At 56.6% G+C, this 19,733-nt stretch overlaps 2 protein-coding genes across 2 annotated transcripts; one reads left to right on the top strand and one right to left on the bottom strand.

Moving 5' to 3' along the window:
• The first annotated feature begins 5,887 nt into the window (after window positions 1-5,887).
• On the top strand, window positions 5,888-16,756 carry NAALADL1 (N-acetylated alpha-linked acidic dipeptidase like 1). Its single transcript, XM_023654396.2, has 18 exons — window positions 5,888-6,087; window positions 6,172-6,344; window positions 6,425-6,546; window positions 6,948-7,070; window positions 9,061-9,344; window positions 9,447-9,551; window positions 10,299-10,384; window positions 10,627-10,746; window positions 13,479-13,564; window positions 13,657-13,720; window positions 13,807-13,874; window positions 14,053-14,144; window positions 14,232-14,322; window positions 15,079-15,160; window positions 15,244-15,417; window positions 15,492-15,579; window positions 15,692-15,784; window positions 16,106-16,756. The coding sequence occupies exons 1-18, from the start codon at window positions 5,888-5,890 to the stop codon at window positions 16,290-16,292; spliced, it is 2,238 nt and encodes a 745-aa protein (XP_023510164.2). The 3' UTR covers window positions 16,293-16,756.
• SAC3D1 (SAC3 domain containing 1) lies at window positions 16,743-19,459 on the bottom strand. The gene is made up of 3 exons (XM_023654399.2): window positions 19,318-19,459; window positions 18,561-19,141; window positions 16,743-17,345 (listed from the first exon to the last, which is right to left on the bottom strand). The coding sequence occupies exons 1-3, from the start codon at window positions 19,365-19,367 to the stop codon at window positions 16,843-16,845; spliced, it is 1,134 nt and encodes a 377-aa protein (XP_023510167.1). The 5' UTR covers window positions 19,368-19,459; the 3' UTR covers window positions 16,743-16,842.
• Between the last annotated feature and the right edge of the window lie 274 nt (window positions 19,460-19,733).

Raw genomic sequence — 19,733 nt, 5'->3', positions numbered from 1 at the left:
CACGCATGCACATTCACTCACACACACACACACACACACTTCCCCCAGAACTGCTAGTCAAAGCAGGCTACTGTGTCATTCACAAGCTGTGCCCAGATCCTCCAGGCATCTCTGTCATCAAGGGGCTGGGTTGGCAGACCAGCCACCTGTGTCTCCATGGTCCCATCTCTCTTGTGAGGGGCAGAATGGAATGTCTCCCTCCTTCCCAGTGACCGAGAGGTGGTACGGCTTCGTGGATAAGACTGCAGGAGCTTCAGCCCCACTGTCTGCATCCTAATCTCAGCATCACCATGTGCCAGCTTGTGTGAACTTGACCGAGTAACTGGACGTGCTTCTTCCTCTGCAAAGGGTTTGTCACGGTGCCCACCTCAGAGGCTCTTGTGAGCACTGGCGATTTAGTGCGGCCTTGGCGAGTTGTTAGCATTCAGTGGGAGTCGGCGATCAGTGGACCTCCAGTGGCTCTACCCACGCCTGTGACCTGGCTTCGGAGGCCCAGTGGAAGCAATCTGGGGTACCTGTGCTCCCAGCAGACTCCCCACTCCTGCTATTCCCGCCTCAGATGGTGGCCAAATCCTGAAGCCTGGCGGCACCACCCTGCATCCCGTGGCATCATCCTTCAGAAGCATCCGCTCCGGAGGTCCGTTCGAGCCCACTCCTCCAATACCAGACAGCTGGAGCACGAGTCCGTAGTGTCGTGGAGCCGTGCTGGTTCACATCAGCTCTTCATTCATTCTACAAAGATTTGTTGAGCGCCTCCTCTGTGCCAGGCACTGTTCTGGGCTCTGGAGATTCAGCAGTGAATAAAACAAAGATCCCTGCCTTGGAAGAACTTACGTTCTAGGAGGGGAGACAAGAACTAATGAATAAGTCAATGGTGACACAGGCAAAGCAGAAAAATGAGGCAGGAGAGGGAAGAGGAAGCCTGAGGGAGGGAAGGAACCCAGTTTAGACAGTGGCAGGGAGGATCTTGTGGAGAAGTGACGTTAGAGCAAAGACATGGAGGACCTGAGGGAGGACCCTGCGGAGAGCTGAGGGAACAGCGTTCCAGGAAGCCAGAGCAGTGACAAAAAGACCCCGAGTCAGGAACGAGTCAGGGGCAGCTGGAGGCCAGAGGGGCTGGAGCAGTGAGCTAGGAGGAGGTGAGGGGGGAGCTCAGAGAACTGAAGGGGTCTGCGGCCACCGTAGTGGCTGTCACTCCTAGTCAAAAAGGAGCCATGGGGGCTGCGGGCACAGTCACGATGGTCTGACTTGTGTTTTACAAAGATTGTCTGATTGCCGCGCTGAGTAAGGACTAGAGGGACAAGGATGGGGTCAGAGAGAGCAGGGACGAGGCTAACACCCAAGGGAGAGACAACGGAGTCTTGAATCAGGATGGAGTCCAAATTTCTTTGGAAGTCACAGCCAACAGGATTTCCTGATAGACTCGAGGCAGCATGTGAGAGAAAGAGGAATAAAAACGTAACTCCGAGATTTCTGGCCAGCGACTAGAAGGATGGAGCCTGCAGGAGGAAGAAATTTGAGGACGAAGATTGGGGCGCGTTCAGTGCGAGCTGCCTCTGGATTGCCAAGTGTGGCTGCAAAGTAGGCAGCTAGAAATCCAGGTCTAGAGTTCAGGGACAGGTTCCGATTGGAGACATAACTTTGTGGGGTTTCAATCTACATTTGCTCATTGGAATGGGCTTTCTATTGCTGTGTAACAAATGACTTCAAAACTGAGCATCGTAAAACCATTACCATTTGTTATCTCGCACCATCTCCGTGGGTTAGGAATCTAAAAGTGGTTTGTTTGGGTGGCCTGGCTCGGGATCCCTCAGGAGTTTGCAGTCAGGATGTCAGCCGAGGCCGACATCTTCTGAAGGCTCGACTGGGGCTGGAGGACCCAGTTCCAAGGTGGCTCAATCGCATGGCTGGCAGGAGGCCTGGGTTTCTTGCCATGTGGACTGTCTCCAGACTTTTTTGAGTGGCCTCGCAATGTGGCATCTGGCAGGTGACCCAAGGCAGGGCCAGGCAGAAGCCACGATGTCTTTAATGACCTGACCTTGGAAGCCACACCCTGTAATTTCCGCAGTATCCTTTGGACCATCTTGGAGGCTGGCCCCCACAGGATTTACAGCCAGGAGCCTGGACCAGACCATCCAGGAAATGGGGGTAGATCGAGAAGTGATCCAAGGCCTGAGCCCTGGCCGCTCGGATGCTAAAAAGTCAGGAGGTGAAGAGGACCCAGGAAAAGAGGCTGAAAAGGAGCAGCCACAACAGTGGGAGGAAACGGGGCGAGTGGGAGGACCCGGAAACCATGAGACCAAAGTGCTTACGGAGGACAGGTTGACTGGTTGTGGGCAACGTTGCTACCAGGCCAAGTAAGAAGAGAGGACGGAACTGACCACTGGGTTCCCCAACGTGGAGCACAGTTAACCTTTTCCAGGGCACCTTCGCGGACTGGTGGGTTAAGCCTGAACTGGAGTGGCCTCAAGAGAGAATGGGAGGAGCGGAATTAGAGACGAGCTTAGATGACCCTTGTAAGGACTTTTATCATAAAAGGAGACGGAAAAACAGGACAGTTACTGGAGGAACAAGTGGAATTGAGAGATTTTTTTAAAAGACAGTACTAAACACCATAAATGGTGATTTAGGTGGATGGAAATGACCCAATAAAGAAAAAGGGGAGCAGGGGCACTTGCTGGGGCCACATCCTTGAACAGCGAGGAGGATGGGCTCAGTGCACAGGGTGGAGGCTGGCCTCTGAGAGGGGCTTGGACCGTTCATCTGCAGTGAGAGGCGAGAGGGCCAAGTGGGTGGGCCGGGGGTGGGTAGCTCAAGTGAGCCGTGAACTTCCCTCTGATTTTCATAGGAAAGAGGAAGCATGGTCCCCAGCTGAGAGCGAGGGTGGAGGAGAATGCGGTGGAGGCTTGAGGAGAAGGTGTGAAATCGCCATCCAGGAGCACTGGCGGGCTGGCGAGTGAGCAGACCAGGGAAGATAGAAGGATGGCCAGCAGGAAGGAGGGCCTGCTTGAGGTTTGGGATCATAAATTTAAAGCAAGATCAGCGAGGTCATTTGACTCTGCAGGCACATCCACAGTCAAGGGTACAAATCCAGAGTGGGCTGAAGGTCGGGGTTTCTTCCCTGTGAATGTGACCAAAGCAGAGAGGATGGGGGGTGGGGCCTTGAGAAAGTTCGCAAGGGGCTCAGGTTGGGCAAGGCCGGAGGTGAGAGGCAGTGGAAAGGAGCCAGCACTCATGGACTGGAGGTTCTGGGGGGCACTGAAGAACTCTTGGAGGGGCCGGCCCAGTGTCGCAGCGGTTAAATGTGCACATTCCACTTTGGCAGCCCAGGGTTCGCCGGTTCGGATCCCAGGTGTGGACATGGCACCGCTTGGCAAGCCATGCTGTGGTAGGCGTCCCACATATAAAGTGGAGGAAGATGGGCACGGATGTTAGCACAGGGCCAGGCTTCCTCAGCAAAAAGAGGAGGATTGGTGGCAGATGTTAGCTCAGGGCTAATCTTTCTCAAAAAAAAAAAAAGAAGTCTTGGAGTCAGAGTGACGGAGGGAGTGAGGTGGGAAGATAAAAGATGTCATATGCATCAAATGCGTTAGCCACCTTAAGTGCTTTTCACCAACATCCAAAAGGTTCAGGAAGGGGCCACACTACCCACGCAGCCAAGATTGGGGAAGGAAAATCGATCAAGTCGATGCCTGGGGCCTACAGCAGTGTACACACCAGCTGACTCCAACAGCCTGAGCCCAAGTTCTCAGGTGTCACACACACGGATGTTACACACACTCAGGGGGAGTCGCCCATTCACAGATTACAGACTCTTGTCCAGACGTTGTGTCTGTGACTTTACATATTCAAGCGGCTAAACCATTCCAAGAGGGGGTGGAGTGGGATCAGGGGGCTGCTTCCGCATGGTGTCATCACCACATCTGTTCCTTACCTTATCAGCTGACCTTGGTGTTCCACCTCCAGCCTGGTGGGGACAGTCGTCCTGTGTCCTCATAAGGAGTGTGTGCACTCCCCACACTGCAAGCCTTCTGATAAGACCCAAGGTCACATCCTGGGTGCTGACAATCAACTTGCCAGGAGCCCTGGCTTCCTGGTGCTCCTCCCTGAAGTCCCTGGTCACACTACAGCCACCGCTGGTCCTCCACTCTGTGCCACATGCTAACCTCCTCAGCCCCAGCACAGGGGGATGGGCGTGCGGGCGGTGGGGGGCGGCAGGTGGTGCCAGCAAAATGGGGTTGTAAGTGGGAAGTGGCTGCTCTGAAATCACACAGACACTCACATGCTCACACTCACTCACAAGTCTACCATGGCCCCACTCCCCCGGCTCTTCAGGCATCTTGGGTCCAGTCAATGGGCTGTCCCCTGCTGGGCAGAACCCCAAGGCAGGATAGGCCATGGCGGGGGGGTGGAGTCACAGCCTGAGCCCCAGGGCCCATCCCAGCGCTGCCTGGCTCTCTGCGAGGTCTGGAAGAGGCTTAGCACTTGTACTAGGACTCTGTGTCTCCCTCCCTCTCAGCCTCGGCACATGCTGGGCCATCTGCACAGAGGGCCTGCCCCTTGCCTTTCTGCTTGCTAAATGCCTTCTCATCCTTGGAAGATGCCCCCAAATGTTCCCTCCTACACAGAACTCCTCCTTCTGCCCCCTGGGAACACGCTGGTCCTCCCGCTCTAGGGGCACTTACCACATGGCTGAACCCAAAGCCTTCCTGTCTCCCCTGCTAGACTCGAGTTCCTGGGCACCTTTATTCCTCAGGGCCTGGCATGGATCTGGCATAGAGCCGAATGAATGAATGAATGAAGCTTGCAGGTGTAAATGAAGGAGTGAATGGATGCATGGATGAACAGATGGGATGGGGAGTGAATGGGTGGATAGAAGAGTGGGAGGATAAATGGATGGGTGGGTGGGTAGATGCATAGAGGGGTGGATAGCTGAATGGATGCATGAATGGATGCATGGATGAGTGGATAGCTGGATAGATGCATGGATGAGTGGATAGCTGGGTGGATAGCTGGATGGACGGATGGGAGGGTAGGCGGATGTGGGGTGGGTGGGTGGATAAACAAGCGGGTGGATGGTGAACAGATGAATGGATTCCAGACAGGGTCAGGGAATGAAGGAGGAAGTCACCCTCCCGAGGAAGTATGGGCTTCCCCCTCTCTGTCCTCTAGAACAGCTTCCCTTTCGAAGAGCCCCACTTCCTCCCACAAACTGAGACCCCTGCAGGGTAGATTCAGAGAATTCCTCTGGGTTCCCCTTCTTCCTTTAGCTCTAGGCTTAGCATTTTATGGGTTCAGACAAGGCAGGAGAGGTGAAAATTTACTGAGCGCCCACCATGTGCCAGACACTGAGTTAGATATTTCTACAGGCGTCGTCTCATTTAGTGAACACAGCACCACAGTTTTGTGAAATAGCTTCTATTATCCCAATTTTACAGCTCAGAAAACAGGCTCAGGAAGCTGAATGAATTGCCCAAGGTCACATAGCTTATGCCTAGCAAGGATGGAACTTGAATTCAAAACCTGCTCCTGCAGCCACGGAGGGATGTGCTGGAGATCAAATGACACGGAGGACACAGAGGCAGTGCTGGCTCTGAGTTCCAGTCCCGGCTTGGTCTCTGTTTTACTGGGAGACTCTGGATGAGACCTTGTCCCTCTCTGGGCCTCCATGTCCCTGTGGGGACTTGATGCCCCTGGAGGTCCCTTCCAGGTGAATGTTGCAGAAATTGAGGTGGCTGTGAACAGCTCCTGGCCCTCCCTGCAGGATGCTCCCTCACTGTCCCTGTCAGCTAGGGGCCAAAGAGCAGGGCCACCCATGAGGTAATGGTTAACTAAACCCGACATCCCATCTATAAGGAGCCACCCCAGCTGGCCAAGACTCCACAAGATGCAGGGGGTGAAGGTGCTTGGGGGGGTGGTGGGGGCTGCTGCCCTTTTGGGGTTGGGGATCATCCTGGGCCACTTTGCCATCCCCAAAGGGGCCGACTCACCAGCCCCCAGCATCTCAGCCTCCCAGGACCTGGACCTGGGGATCCTTGAGACCGTCATGGGACAGCTGGATGCCAGCAGGATCCGGGAGAATCTTCGGTGAGAGGCCTGTCTCCCCGCCCCTCCTGTGTGCCAGGGGGCCCTCCCTGACCTTGGCCACCCTGCCCTCTGCCCACCCCACAGAGAACTCTCCAGGGAGCCGCACCTGTCCTCCACCCCCCGCGATGAGGAGCTGGTGCAGCTGTTGCTGCAGCGCTGGCGGGACGCAGAGTCAGGCCTGGACTCGGCCGAGACCTTCGAGTATGAAGTGCTGCTGTCCCTCCCCAGCCAGGAGCAGCCCAATAGCGTGACCGTCGGTGAGCGCCTGTTCAGGTTTGGGGAGGCCCGTGGGGCGGGAGAGCTGCTGGGCCCCGCCCTGACACTGCCCGCCCTACAGTGGATCCCACTGGGAACATCCTCTTCTCCTGCCGCCGGAGCGAGGAGAACGTGACTGGGGAGCAGGAGGGTCCCGATGTGGTGCCACCTTATGCTGCCTACGCTCCCCCCGGAACCCCACAGGTGGGCCTGGAACACCCTCTCCCCACTGCCATGGCCCAGCTCCCCCAGGCTCCCACCTCAGCTTCTCCCATCCTGACCCAGGGGCAGCTGAGGAAAAGTGCGTCAACTAGGCTCATTCTCCCCTAGAATTTACTCGCCTCCACACTCCACTGCTACTCCTTTCGCCCATCACTTAGTCATTCAACAAACACTAATGGCCTCTGCTCAAGGCCAGGCCTGATACAGGGTACCTGGACACAGAGGAAACCAGGTGTGACTCTGTCCTTGGGGCTCTTACAAGCTCTGGGTGAGGTGGGGGAACAGAATCTAAATCCTTCATCCTTCCACCCAGCCTTCCCTCTCCTTAACCCACACCGCCCTTTTCAGGGCCTGGCTCTAAAATCACTTCTTCTTGGGACTAGGGTCTCCTCGTCTATGCCAACCAGGGCTCAGAAGAAGACTTTAAGGAGCTACAGAATCGGGGCATCAGACTCGAAGGCACCATTGCCCTGACCCGCTACGGGGGTGTAGGGCGTGGGGCCAAGGTGAGCAGCAGCTCCAGGGCAGGGGGCTGGGTGGGGAGAGGAGCCCAGGAGTGGACAGGAGGAAGTGAGGGGAAGGGGAGGGAGCAGTGGTGAGTGGGGAGCTGAGCCCTGGGCTCCGGGTAGGAGGCGAGCTGTATTTGTGCTGTTACCACTGATGTGCTGTGTGACCTTGGATGACTCCCCTAACCTCTCTGAGACTTAGGAAAGAAAAGAATCAGGCAAAATTTTCAGCTTGGATGTTCTGAATCTAGTCCTCCTGTGAAGTCAACCTTCTGAATATTCAACTTAAATCCCTCCTTTTGCCTTCCTCCCAAACCTGTTTCTTTTCAATTTAAAATTTTGACTAAGTATTACATATCTATGGTTTAAAAAAATTTTTTTTAAATAAAAAGATATAGAATGACAGAAAGGAATAGGTAGTTAGTGTTTAGGGGGTACAGAGTTTCAGATTTGCAAGTCAAAAAGAGTTCTGGAGACGGATGGTGGTGACGGTGGCACAGTAACATGAACGTATTTAATGCCACTGAACCGCACACTTAAGTGGCTAAGACAGTAAATTTAGTGTTATGTGTATTTTATCACAATTTTTAAAGAAATGCCCATGATAAGAGCTGCAAAAAAAAAAAAAAAAAAAGAGAGAGAGAGAGAAAGAGAAGAAAATGAAAGAAGAAGGCATGGTGGAATTATACAGATTATAGAATTTCCAGTTTTAAAAAAAAGTAGAGGGCCAGCCCAGTGGCGCAGTAGTTAAGTGTGCACATTCCGCTTCTGCGGCCCGGGGTTGGCCGGTTTGGATCCCGGGTGCGGACATGGCACTGCTTGGCAAAAAGCCATGCTGTGGTAGGCGTCCCACATATGAAGTACAGGAAGATGGGCATGGATGTTAGCTCAGGGCCAGTCTTCCTCAGCCAAAAGAGGAGGATTGGGAGCAGATGTTAGCTCAGGGCTAATCTTCCTCAAAAAAAAAAAAAAAAAGTAGAAAGTGAAAAAGTCCTCGTGTAAGGCCATCCTCCAATGAGGTAGCAACTTTTTGTTTGTTGAGGGGATGTCTCCCCAGAATTTCTTTTGGAAGAAGCACGTATGAATATATAGTCTTATTTCCCGATCTTTTTACAGAAAAGTAGCTTACTACACCCACTGTTCTGAGATGCGCTTTCTTCACCTTAACACCTCCTGGAGATCATTCTCAGGCGGTACCTAAACTCTGCCCTTCTTTGTCTTTTTTTTTTTTTTTTAATGTACTGTTTTGTTTTCATTGTGGTAAAACACACGTAGCAAAATTTACCATTTTAACCATTTTTAAGTGTCAATGCAGCAGCATAAAGAACGCTCAAAATATTGTGCAACCATCACCACTAGCCATTTCCAGAACTCTTTCATCATTCCAGACAAAACCCCGTACCCGTTAAGCACTGACTTCCTCTTTCCCCTCTTTCCCCTCCCCAGACTTTCTGTGTCTATGAATTTGTCTATGCTAGGGACTTTGTACAAGAGGAATCATACCATATTTGTCCCTTTGTGTCTGGCTTATTTCACTTAGCATAATGTTTTCAAGGTTCATCCATGTCATATCAGAATTTCCTTCCTTTTTATGGCTGAATAGTATTCTCTTGCATGTTATATACCTCATTTTGCTTTTTCATCCACCCGTCGATGGACATGTGGCTTGTTTCCACCTTGTGGCGATTGTGAACAGTGCTGCTATGAACATGAGTGTAGGAGCCCAACCTCGTTCTTTTACACGGCTGCATAGTATTCCATTGTAGGATCTTCTGCGTATTTAATCAGCCTCCACTGATAAGCACTGGCTTGCCTATGCCCAATAGTCTTGTGCTATCTCAAGCAGCATTGCAATCAATGCCTTGGGCAAGCATCATCTTGCAGACTGGAGGGTAGATCCATTCCTGGCTTCCACAGCGAGGGAGGGAGAGGAGCAGGACGTGCCCCCTCCCTGCCCCTCCCCTAAACACAGCCTCCTCTGCCTCTGCAGGCTGTGAATGCCGCCAAGCACGGGGTGGCTGGGGTGCTGGTGTACACGGACCCCAGCAACATCAACGACGGGCAGAGCTCGCCCAGCCAGACCTTCCCGTACTCCTGGGGCCTGCCTCCCTCGGGGGTGGAGCGAGGCTCCTACTTGGAGTATTTTGGGGACCCCCTGACTCCCTACCTTCCAGCCAACCCCTCCTCCTTCCGCCTGGACCCTGCCAATGCCTCCGGATTTCCCCCAATTCCCGCTCAGCCCATTGGCTTCGAGGATGCAAAAGTCCTTCTCTGGTGAGCTTGGGTCCTGGGGTCTCCTTGCCCACCCTCCATTGGTCTCCAAGCTTCCCCCTTCACACCCGTCCTTGCTCTGAAGGGCCTCTCTGTCCTCCTCAGTAACCTCCAGGGAGCCTCGGCCCCAGAGACCTGGCAGGGAGCACTGGGCTGTGAGTACAGGTTGGGGCCCGGCTTCCGGTCTGATGGCAACTTCTCAGCAGACAGGTGAGAGGGGCCCTGTCTCCCCACCCTCCTCTCTGCTTCCTTTGTTATGCTTCCCTGGCCCTGAGTCCCCTCTGCCCACTTGGAGGCCTGGCCTTTCCCTTTCTCCTCTCGGGCAACCCCTCCCCTGACTCCAAAATATCCGTCTTGTCTTTGAGGGAAGCCAGTGAAACAGCTGCGTGCCCCATAAGGCCCTGTGGGGTCCCCCCCATCTCATCTCAGACCTCCACTCTCCACCCATGCCCTCTCTTAAATACGGCAAGCTCACTCCCAGATCAGGGCCTCTGCACCTGCTGTTCCTTCCGCCGGGAACACCCTTCCCCACGCTCCTGGATTCCTGAACTGCACTAACCCCCTTACCTGCCACTAGGTATCCTCTCTCACGTCAACGTGTTAGTGTCCTCCCAGGCCTCTTCGCCTCCTGCAGTTAGTTGCCCACTTCCTTGTGGTCTGTCCCACTCAGGAGACAGAGGCCCACGAGGGCCGGGCCACATCTGTCTTAGTCATTGCCCAGAGCCTGGGATGCTGCGGGCATACACTAAGCATCCAATAAGTGTTTACTGAGTGAATGAGTGAATGAAAGGAGAATTGGAATCAGAAGTGCGGGCTCTAGCCGTGCTGCTTCTCCTGGTACTTCTGGGCAAGTGACCTTGCCATGTCCCCCTCCCGCTCTCGGCCTCAGTTTCTCCTGCATGCGGGAGGGGGGAGTGGGCGGCGTCAAGACATTTGTCACCTCCGTCACTCCTCCAGCCAGGTGAACGTGAGTGTCCACAACCGCCTGGAGCTGCGGAACTCCTCCAACGTCCTGGGGATCATCCGCGGGGCTGTGGAGCCTGGTGAGCGCCCCTCATGGCTCAGTGTGCCCTCAGGCCCCGCCCCCTCCGCCCGGCCTGCCTGACCACGCCCCTCCGCCCCGCCCACCTGACCACGCCCCCGCCCTCGCCCCCCCTCCGCCCCGCCCGCCTGACCACGCCCCCCTCCGCCCCGCCCGCCTGACCACGCCCCCCCCCGCCCCGCCTGCCTGGACCCGCCCCCTCCCTCCCTCCTCTCCGGGTTCTGACTCTGTTCCTCCCGCCAGACCGCTATGTGCTCTATGGAAACCACCGAGACAGCTGGGTACACGGAGCCGTGGACCCCAGCAGCGGCACTGCTGTCCTCCTGGAGGTCACCCGCGCCCTGGGGACCCTGCTGAAGAAGGGTGAGGACGCTCCCTCCCCTCCTGCAGGGATGCTCCGCCCGGGAAGCATCTCCAGCCCACTCTTCCTTGAGCTCGTGGGCGTCCTGCCCCAGCTCCTCTCTCTCCTCCTCCAGTGTCCACGTGTGCCCAGAGCGAGGGCCCTGGGGGCGGGCATGCGGGGACTCCAGCCCTCGCCTCGCCCGAGTAGCCCCGTGTGGTGGAGCTTCTGAGAGCCTTCTGTGCCCTCCAAGGCCCGAAGCCCGGATGCTGCCGAGAGCAGGGCCGTGCCCGGGCTCGTCCCCAGGGGCTTCAGCTGAGGCGGGGATCGACAAAGTTGTAACTTAACAAATATGTCCCCGTGCCTCCAATGTGCTAAGCCAGTTCTAAGCACCGGAGATCCCGCAGTGAACACCCAGAGTTCCTGCATGAAGTGACAATTGTGATAGGTGCTATGAAGAAAATACGCAAGGGGCTTCCCAGGGGCAAGCCATGGCCGGGGGCGGCTTCTCTGTGGAGGCGGCAGTTCGGGGAAGGAGGGGGAAGCTCCCCGTAGAGGGGACGCCATGTGGGAAGGAGGGGCTGGGCCAGGTGGCAGAGGTGGCAGGGCCAGGCCACTGGCAGCCCAGTTGGGGAGTGGAAAGCTGGGGAGGGATTTTAATCAAGACGGTGACATGATGGAGTACAATTCTAAACGGCTTCCCCTGCTACACTGGGAGAGGGCAGGGCAGGCCCTGCTTGGAGGGACCAGTCAGAGGTATCGTCATCCTCAGGCCAGGAGGGATGGCGGGGCTTGGACCAGGCGGGGGCAGGGCAGTGAGGAGGAGAGAGTGGGAAGACCTTGGGGTCTGTTAGCAACAGAGGTGAGGGAGTCTGAGCAACCCAGCGCATGGCAGTTCCATTTATGAAAAAGCAGAGTCAGAGGGCAGATCTAGGGGGAAGAACACGAATTTGGTTCTTCCCATGTTGATTTTTTTTTTAGTTTTTTTATTGCGGTAAAATATACATACCATAAAATGTACCCTTCTAACCATTTTTAAGTGTACAATTCAGTGGCACTAAGTACATTCCCAATGTTATGCCACCATCACCACCATCCATCTCTGGAACTTTTTCATCTTCTGTGACACAACATCCTAAAGTTATAAGTACCTAATCTGAATTGATAGCAACTTAACTTCAATGGCACACAAAAACTCTCCTCCCATAAAGCTGTCTTTCTCCTTTATGTTACTGATGTCACCAATTACATCTTTATGTGTCGCGTGCCCATTTGCATGTTGATTTTGAGGTGCCCAGGAGTCACTCCGGGGGACAAGGCGAGCAGGCAGTTGATGGTGCTGATCTCCAGGTCAGAAAAGAGAGACACTGGGGAGCCGGTGGCATAAATGGTCAGTGACCCCACAGGTGTGCTTGAGACCAGCTGATAAGGAGGGTTGGGGGAGAATCTTGTGGAGAGAGGCTGGGCTTTGACTGTAGTGCAGAAATTACTGTCTTTGTCACTGTTGTTGTTGAAGTGTTTTATTTTGAAATGATTTCAGACTTACAAAAGAGTTGCAGAAATAGCCCAAAGAGGCCTCATATACCCTTCACCCAGATGCTGTCCCTTTACTCATAAATACATCATTGTATATTCCCTAAAAAAATTTTGTTTCATAACCACAGTCCCAGGATCAGAATCCAGAAATCAACAACTTTGCCAATTGTTCCTATAATGACCTTTAGAGCAAAAGAATTTTCTGGAATGAGAGCCAATCCAGGATCACACATCACATGTGTGGCAGCTGCCCGTGTCCTCTGTCATGATTCCTTAGCCATCCTTTGTCTTTCGTGATCCTGATTTTATTTTGCTGAATGTCCTTCGATATGGGCTTGTCTGATTAGATTCAGGTTATGCGTTTTTGGCAGGAAAAAGTATGGGGATTTGTCAGTGCAAGCATGTAATTACTTTCTACTTTAAGAAATTTCATTTACAACAAAAAGATGAGGAAGGATCGAAGGGGACTGAGTTGCAGCCAGAGAGGGGAGCACAAGCAGGAGAATGTGGCCATGGAGGGCGAGGGGGAGTCTGGAGGAGGTGAGGGGGCAAGCAAGGAGCACCAGCGCTTCTGGGAGCAGTGTGAGCACAGAGGCTGGAGATGGAAGCCAGGCTGCAGAGGGCTCGGAGAGGCGGTGTGGGGCATTGTTAAAGCCTCTGAAGTCTGGAGCCAGACCCTGCATTTGAACCCTGGCTCTGCTGCCTACCAGCTGGGTAACCCTGGGCAAGTCGTTTAACTTCTCTGTGGCTTGGTTTCCTCAGCTGCGAAATGGAGACAATAATAGTCTCCCCTCAAGGCCTTGTTGTAAGGATTAGCTCAATGTGGATAAAGCCCTAAGGAGAACGGAAATGTATTGTCACCAAGTAAGGAAGGTTATGGGCGAGTTTTGCAAAGGCAGCATGGAGGAGAGATGGGTGGAGGGTCAGGAGGTCTTCTCAAAGCATACCTAAAGAAGAGGGAGGCAGGGCGTTCTGGCAGAAGGGACCACCTGGCCGAGGGAGGTTGGTGTTGGGGACAATTTGGGGGGGTGTCACAGAGGAGGGGGCTGGGTAAAGAAGGATGAAGCCTCCAGGAAGGCTTGGCTGAAGAGGTCCCGGGACCTACCTCCTGTCACCGGCTGCTTCACCCCTTCCAGCCCTTCCCTCTTCTCCACGTCCCCAACCTTTTCCCTGAGCCACCCGAGGATCCTACCCTCCAGCCCTTTATCCCGCTCCCCAGGCACCTGGCGTCCCCGCAGATCAGTCATCTTCGGAAGCTGGGGGGCAGAGGAGTTTGGGCTCATCGGCTCCACAGAATTCACGGAGGTGAGTGAGCCCCGCAGGGTAAAGGATGGTGGGGGGGGAGGGGTTCCCAGAACCGGGCAGCGCCAAGCTGATGTCGCCTCTCGCACCCGCAGGAGTTCTTCAGCAAGTTGCAGGAGCGCACGGTGGCCTACATCAACGTGGACATCTCGGTGTTTGGTATGGGGCGCGGCTGGGCTGACTGAGGGAGGGGGGAAACGAAGGAACTGGAGCCCGAAGAGAGTCGTTCTCCGATCCTCCCACAGCCAATGTCTCCCTGAGGGCGCAGGGGACGCCTCCGATCCAGAGCGTCGTCTTCACTGCAGCCAAACAGGTGGAAGGGGCGGGGCTGTCCGGGGGGCGGGGCTGGGTGGGACCGAGCCTGGGGCGGGGTTTGTAGGACCTGCGGGAGTGTGCCTAAGCTGGAGACCCGGGTGGGCCGGGCCGAGGACCCGCGTGGTTGTTGGGCCTGGGGAGGGGCCAGCCCGAGACTAGATGCCCCTCCCGGCCAGATCCCGGCACCAGGCCGCAGCAGCCTCAGCATCTACGACAACTGGATCCAGTATTCCAACCGTAGCAGCCCGGTGTACGGCCTGGTCCCCAGGTGAGCCCAGGTCCAGGACGGAGGAGGGGCCCCCGGGACGGCGAGCGGGCCTAGCACCCTCCAGCCCGACCATCTTCCTTCCTGCAGCCTGGGCACGCTGGGTGCTGGCAGCGACTACGCACCCTTCATTCACTTCCTGGGCATCTCCTCCATGGACCTCGCCTACACCTATGACCGGGTGAGCGGGCACCCCTCCTTCCTCTAGCTCGTTACCTCACTCCACTAGCCCGCTCCTCTCCTGCGGGCTGCGCTAGTGCAGACTGAATCCGGCTCCATCACTCCGTAGCTGTACTACCTCGGCCAAGTTTCTTACCCTCTCTGAGCATCTGCTTATGCTCATCGACGTTATTTTATCAAACTTATACTGATTGTAAGCTGCACCGTTATGATATGCACTACTCAGGAGGGAAAAAAACACTGCCAATCAGTTGTAGGATGACATTGACTATAAGAAGCATCCTGACTCCAGAGATCTTAAAGTGTGAAGACCCGTTTATCTCGGAATAAATAACAGTATAAAACAGGGATGACATCACATTGGTGTGAGGGTGAGTTAAGGGATGCAGGGGGCCCAGCCTGTGTCTCCCATTTGATGCTCCAAAAGCCCCTTCTCCCAGTCACGGCCACACTGCTCCTGGGTGGGGGAGCTGGATTTGAATCCTCTTCTGACTCCAAAGCCCCAGTCTTTTCTCCGTCATGTGACCTGGGAAAGTGATACTTGACCGAGCTCTGCCGCTTATTAGCTGTGTGATGTCAGGAAGGTTACTTAACCTTTCTGAGCCTGTTTGCTCTCCTGTAAAGTGAGAATTCTAGAACCTTCCTCATGGATGTGGCAATGAGTGAATAGAGATAATGCCCCTACATTGCTCACTATAATTGAACTTCCTCCCACTTTCCATCCCAAGCCTGTCACCTCTGGCCCTTGTTCCCCTAGAGCAAGACCTCAGCCCGGATCTATCCCACCTACCACACAGCCTTCGACACCTTTGGCTACGTGGACAACTTTGTGGACCCTGGTGAGGAGGGGACCAAGGAGCGTCCTGAGGCTGGAGGAGGGTGGGCTCAAGACTGAGCCCTGACCTTGTCGCCTTCCCTGCAGGCTTCAGCAGCCACCAGGCCGTGTCCCGGGTGGTGGGGAATGTGCTTCTTCGGCTCAGTGACAGCCTCTTCCTGCCTCTCAATGTCAGTGACTACAGCGAGACCCTCCGCAGCTTCCTGCAGGCCGCCCAGCAAGACCTCGGGGCCCTGTTGGAGCAGCACAGCATCAGCCTGGGTACGGAGCTCCCCGACACTGAGGTACGGGGAGCCCTGCACCCCCAGGGCTAAGACGCTGGCCGTTCCCCACAGGGCCTCTGGTAGCCGCAGTGGACAAGTTCGAGGGAGCAGCCGCGGCCTTGGACGAACGGATATCAGAGCTGCAGAAGGGCACCCCTGAGTGAGCAAGGGCGCAGCAAAGAGGTGTCTGGGAGGGTGGGTTTCAGGGCAGGTTGCAGGCTGGCAGCTGGGCCACTGGCTCCAGAGTGACCAGCAGGTCCTGCCGCCTCCAGCCCCCTGCAGGTCCGCATGCTCAACGACCAGCTCATGCTCTTGGAACGGTCCTTCCTGAACTCGCGAGCCTTCCCAGAGGAACGCTACTACAGGTGAGCCCATCCTGGTCCCGGGAGGTGTGTGGGGTGAGGCTGGGCACTGGGCACCGCCTGAGGGGGAAAAAGGTCAGAGTCTCGCTAGCCCTTAGAGCACATGCCAGCCCGAGACTCCAGGCTCAAAGGAGGGAAGGCAAATCGGTCAAGGTCACCCTGGGACTAGAAGCTGCATCTCCACTGCTGTAAGAGCCTGAGCTTTGAGGCGGTCGGGAGGTGCTTTTGTGCCTAGCTGTATACAGGAGCTGAGCCTGTGCCAGGCTGAAGCTCCTCTTTCCTGGCCCCCGAGTGACCCTGGTCCTCCCCCGTTTCTCCCGTCAGCCACGTGCTCTGGGCACCCCGCACGGGCTCCGTAGCCACATTCCCGGGCCTGGCCAATGCCTGCTCTGCAGCCATGAACACAGCCCCCGGATCTGCAGCCTGGGCTGAGGTGCAGAGGCAGCTCAGCATTGTGGTGGCGGCCGTGGAGGCTGCAGCAGCCACCCTGAGGCCTGTGGCTGACCTCTGACCCCAGCCCTCATTCTTCAGCTGCCCCACTACCCTTATCCTACCCACCTCCAACTCCGAGACTCCAGTCTTCCTGATGCCCGGAGAGGGCATGACCACGGGACCCTCTCAAGCTTCTGAAGCAGCAGCTAGGGGTCCCACCAGTTGTGGAGACACGAGGGAGTGACAAGCCCCAGATGAAAATCTCCCTCATCCTGGCTCTTGGTTGGCAGAAGGGGACAGTGGGAAATGGCAAAACCACCAACTGCTCTTGCTGGTGATTGAGCGAGGATGGGATGCATAATGCCAACCTTAGATGCCAACTCAGACCACCAGGGCCACCCCTCAGGGACCAGCAGGGAAAGTGAGGCCCAGGGTGGACAGGGCCTTGCCCAGTCTGGGTTCCTCTCCCCATGCCCCTGGCATGTCTTAACTCCTCCCTGCCCTCCCCCAAATAAATCAAGCCTAGCTGTTGTCCCTACAAAACAAGTTCCTTTTATTGTGTGGGAATCATGAAAAAAGAAACCCGAGTGCTAGGACCCAGTCCTGGCTCTGGGAGACTGCACAGCCCCTCATGCTGGGGACGTGGGTCTGTCCACACCCTCATCTTCCTCCTCTGCCATGACCACCTCCTCCAGGGTGCGCCCTCGGAGTTTGCTCCCCACCAACACTTTGCAGGTCCCGGCAGGCGGCAGCCCCTCCTCCGTGTAGCGACCCCTCAGGAACACAACTCTCTCCTGTCCATCCAAGGGCAGCCCGTGGGCCTGGCACAGCTCCCGTGCCTCCTCGGGCCCGTCCAGGGCCAGGAGGTGGATCATGAAGCCCAGGGGCAGGGTCTGGCCCTTGGGGGTGCTCAGGGCACGAGCGAGGCGGGCCAGGGCTCCGCGGCGGGCACGGCCCACGTGGCACTGCACGGCGCAGCTCTGCAGGTAGGGCAGGGTCCGGAGCAGGCGGAACAGGCGGGCGGCGTTGCCTTCCCGGAAGGCTGAGTCGACTGCCAGGGCCGTGCGCAGGGCCGGGCAGAAACGCAGGGCAGCGGGCAGCTGCAGAACCTCATGAAGGGCCTCCACCGAGCCTGTGAGGGCGGGAAGCCACAATGAGAATGCATCCTTCCTGGATCAGGCCCACCTTCCATCCCAGCCCCTCCTCCCATCTTCCCTCCCACCAGCTCCAGTCCTCAGCCACGCCCACCTCCTCGGGCCCTCCCCCAGGCTCATCTCCCTCCCTCAGTCCCTCCTACCTCCCGCTCTGACCACGCCCCCACGGGCCACGCCCACCTTCCCTCCCCCTTTCCTCACCAGCCCCTTCCTGAGCCAAATCTGAGTGAGTTTCCTGAGGTTCCAGAGCCCCTTCAAAGAGTCTGGATCCTCATAATAAAGTGAGGCAGCGTTTAGGGATTAGGGAAAAGGCCCAGATAATTTAACGACTTGCTTGAGACTGTCCTAGAATTCGTATGAAGTAGAACCAATCAAATCCAAGTTGTTTTTTTTTTTGAGGAAGCTTGGCCCTGAGCAAACATCCACGACCATCTTCCTCTACTTTATATGTGAGGCGCCTGCCACAGCATGGCTTGATAAGCGGAGTGTAGGTCCACACCTGGGATCCAAACCAGTGAACCCAGGGGCGCTGAAGCAGAGCATGCGAACTTCACCGCTGCCCCACCAGGCCGGGCCCCCAAATCCAAGTTTTCTGACTTCCAGCCAAGCCCTTTCTCCACTGCCCTAGCGGACCCACAGATTAGGGAGCGGGCCCTGCCACACCTTCTCCAGTCTGGCTGGTAAGGCCATTTCTTCGAACAGATTTTGCCTCTGCTTCCCTTCGAGGAGAAACACAGGCACGGGAACCTTGGGCCACTTTTGTAAACTGAGGCTTCTGACCCATTAGCGGGCTGTGAAGTCAACAGCATTTTATTACAATTAAATAGAACAGAACTTATTAGAATGCACCATCCATCCGAAGAAAGGATCTAAAGTCTTGAAATTTCTGTCTCAGATATATTTGTGGACACATGTATTCTTGGCTGCCAAAAAAAGTTTGAAAATCACTCTCTAGGACAACTCACCATTCCAACTCCATCCCCTCCACTTTTATTACGAGAAAACTGAGACCCAGAGATGGGGAGGGACAGGCCAGAAGGCCCCCGTCGGGGCTTGGTGGATCTTGTGCATTGACTGGACACACATTTAGGAGGCAGGGACGGAGAGGGAGCCAACGGTGAGATGCTAAAGCTTCCCTTTCCTTCCTGGGCCCCCGCCTTCGCGCTCTGCCCGCCGCCCGGACCCCGACTCACCCAGGTTATAAAGCAGAAAGAGGCCCTGGAAGGCGGCCTGGCGGGGGTGCGGCCCGGCGCCCCGCGCGTAGCAGCGCCGCAGCGACCCGAAGCCCTCCTGCACCTGGGCCTGCAGCAGCCCCGGGTCCGCAGCCCCGCGCGCGGCGTCCGGTCCAAGCCGCGCCACCACGGCCAGCAGCACGGCCAGCGCCGCCTCCAGCACCACCGCCGCCTCGGCGTCGCCTGCGCCCTGCAGGGCCAGGTCCAGCCGCACGGCGCGCAGCCGGTCCGCCACGAAGCTGGCCACCTCGGCGGGGGACGCGTCGGCGCGCTCGGCCACCTCGCCGGCCAGGTAGCGCACGGTGGCCAGCAGCACGGGCGGCGGCCGCAGCTGGTTCGGCGGGGGCCGGGCCTTGCCGGCGGCCGGCCGGCTGTACTCCTTCACCGCGCGCTGCGGGTCGGCGCGGGGCCGGTCCCCGAGGCACCCGGGCGCCACCTCGAAGCGGTGCAGGCGGCGCTCCTTTTCGCGCTGGGCGCGCTCGGCGGCCGGGCACATGTCCGGGCACGTACCCACGGGCAGCTCGCAGCCGGGCATGGGTGGGCTGCGGGGACAGGATGGGCGCTCAGCATCCCGGGGACGGCGGCCGCCGCCCGCCCCATTCTGCCGGAGGCACGCCGAGGCTGCCGGAGGCGAGGCGGGGCCTACCCCGACTGGGCCCTCCTCCCCGCCCGGGTCTAAGCGTCCCCGCCGCCCATCTGGCCACCGCCGTCCTCTCACCGCGTCGTGTCACCTCCCACTAATCCTCGAGCAGGCCTCCCGAGATGCATCGCGCTGTAGTTCAGCGCCGCCAGCTCTGCTCGGCGCGCTGAAGCCGGGTTAGTTCCCCATCATGCGCCGCGCAGTCCAGGTCACTCCCATGATGCCCCAGTTTGTAGTCCCTTCCGCAACCAATGGCTTTGCAGGAGGGGCGGGACAGAAGCGGAGCCACGCCTCCCCGGGCTCCCGCCCACTGAACCTTCAGTGTTTGGCTTTGGGACCGCCTCCCTAAAAGTAGGTAATCTGGTTCAATCGGCCTGCCGTTCTCCGCTCCGTTCCTTTGGAGACTTTTCTCCCCATTTTCTAGATCAGGGGTCAGCCAACTTTTTCTCCAAAGAGCCAGATAGCAAATGTTTTCGGATTTGCAGGTTGCAACT

Source organism: Equus caballus, chromosome 12 (genome assembly GCF_041296265.1).
Source record: "Equus caballus isolate H_3958 breed thoroughbred chromosome 12, TB-T2T, whole genome shotgun sequence".
NCBI classification, from domain to species: domain Eukaryota; kingdom Metazoa; phylum Chordata; class Mammalia; order Perissodactyla; family Equidae; genus Equus; species Equus caballus.
This window is presented reverse-complemented; position numbering and strand designations above follow the sequence as displayed.

Excerpts from the sequence above, each read along its gene's own strand:
- NAALADL1 (XM_023654396.2), top strand. The coding sequence starts at position 5,888 with ATGCAGGGGGTGAAGGTGCTTGGGGGGGTGGTGGGGGCTGCTGCCCTT. Across the intron at positions 15,161-15,243 it reads GGACAACTTTGTGGACCCTG|GCTTCAGCAGCCACCAGGCC; the intron begins GTGAGGAGGGGA and ends CCTTCCCTGCAG. Across the intron at positions 15,785-16,105 it reads CCAGAGGAACGCTACTACAG|CCACGTGCTCTGGGCACCCC; the intron begins GTGAGCCCATCC and ends TTCTCCCGTCAG.
- SAC3D1 (XM_023654399.2), bottom strand. The coding sequence starts at position 19,367 with ATGCATCTCGGGAGGCCTGCTCGAGGATTAGTGGGAGGTGACACGACG. Across the intron at positions 19,142-19,317 it reads GTGGGAGGTGACACGACGCG|CCCACCCATGCCCGGCTGCG; the intron begins GTGAGAGGACGG and ends CTGTCCCCGCAG. Across the intron at positions 17,346-18,560 it reads CTTTCTGCTTTATAACCTGG|GCTCGGTGGAGGCCCTTCAT; the intron begins GTGAGTCGGGGT and ends CCGCCCTCACAG.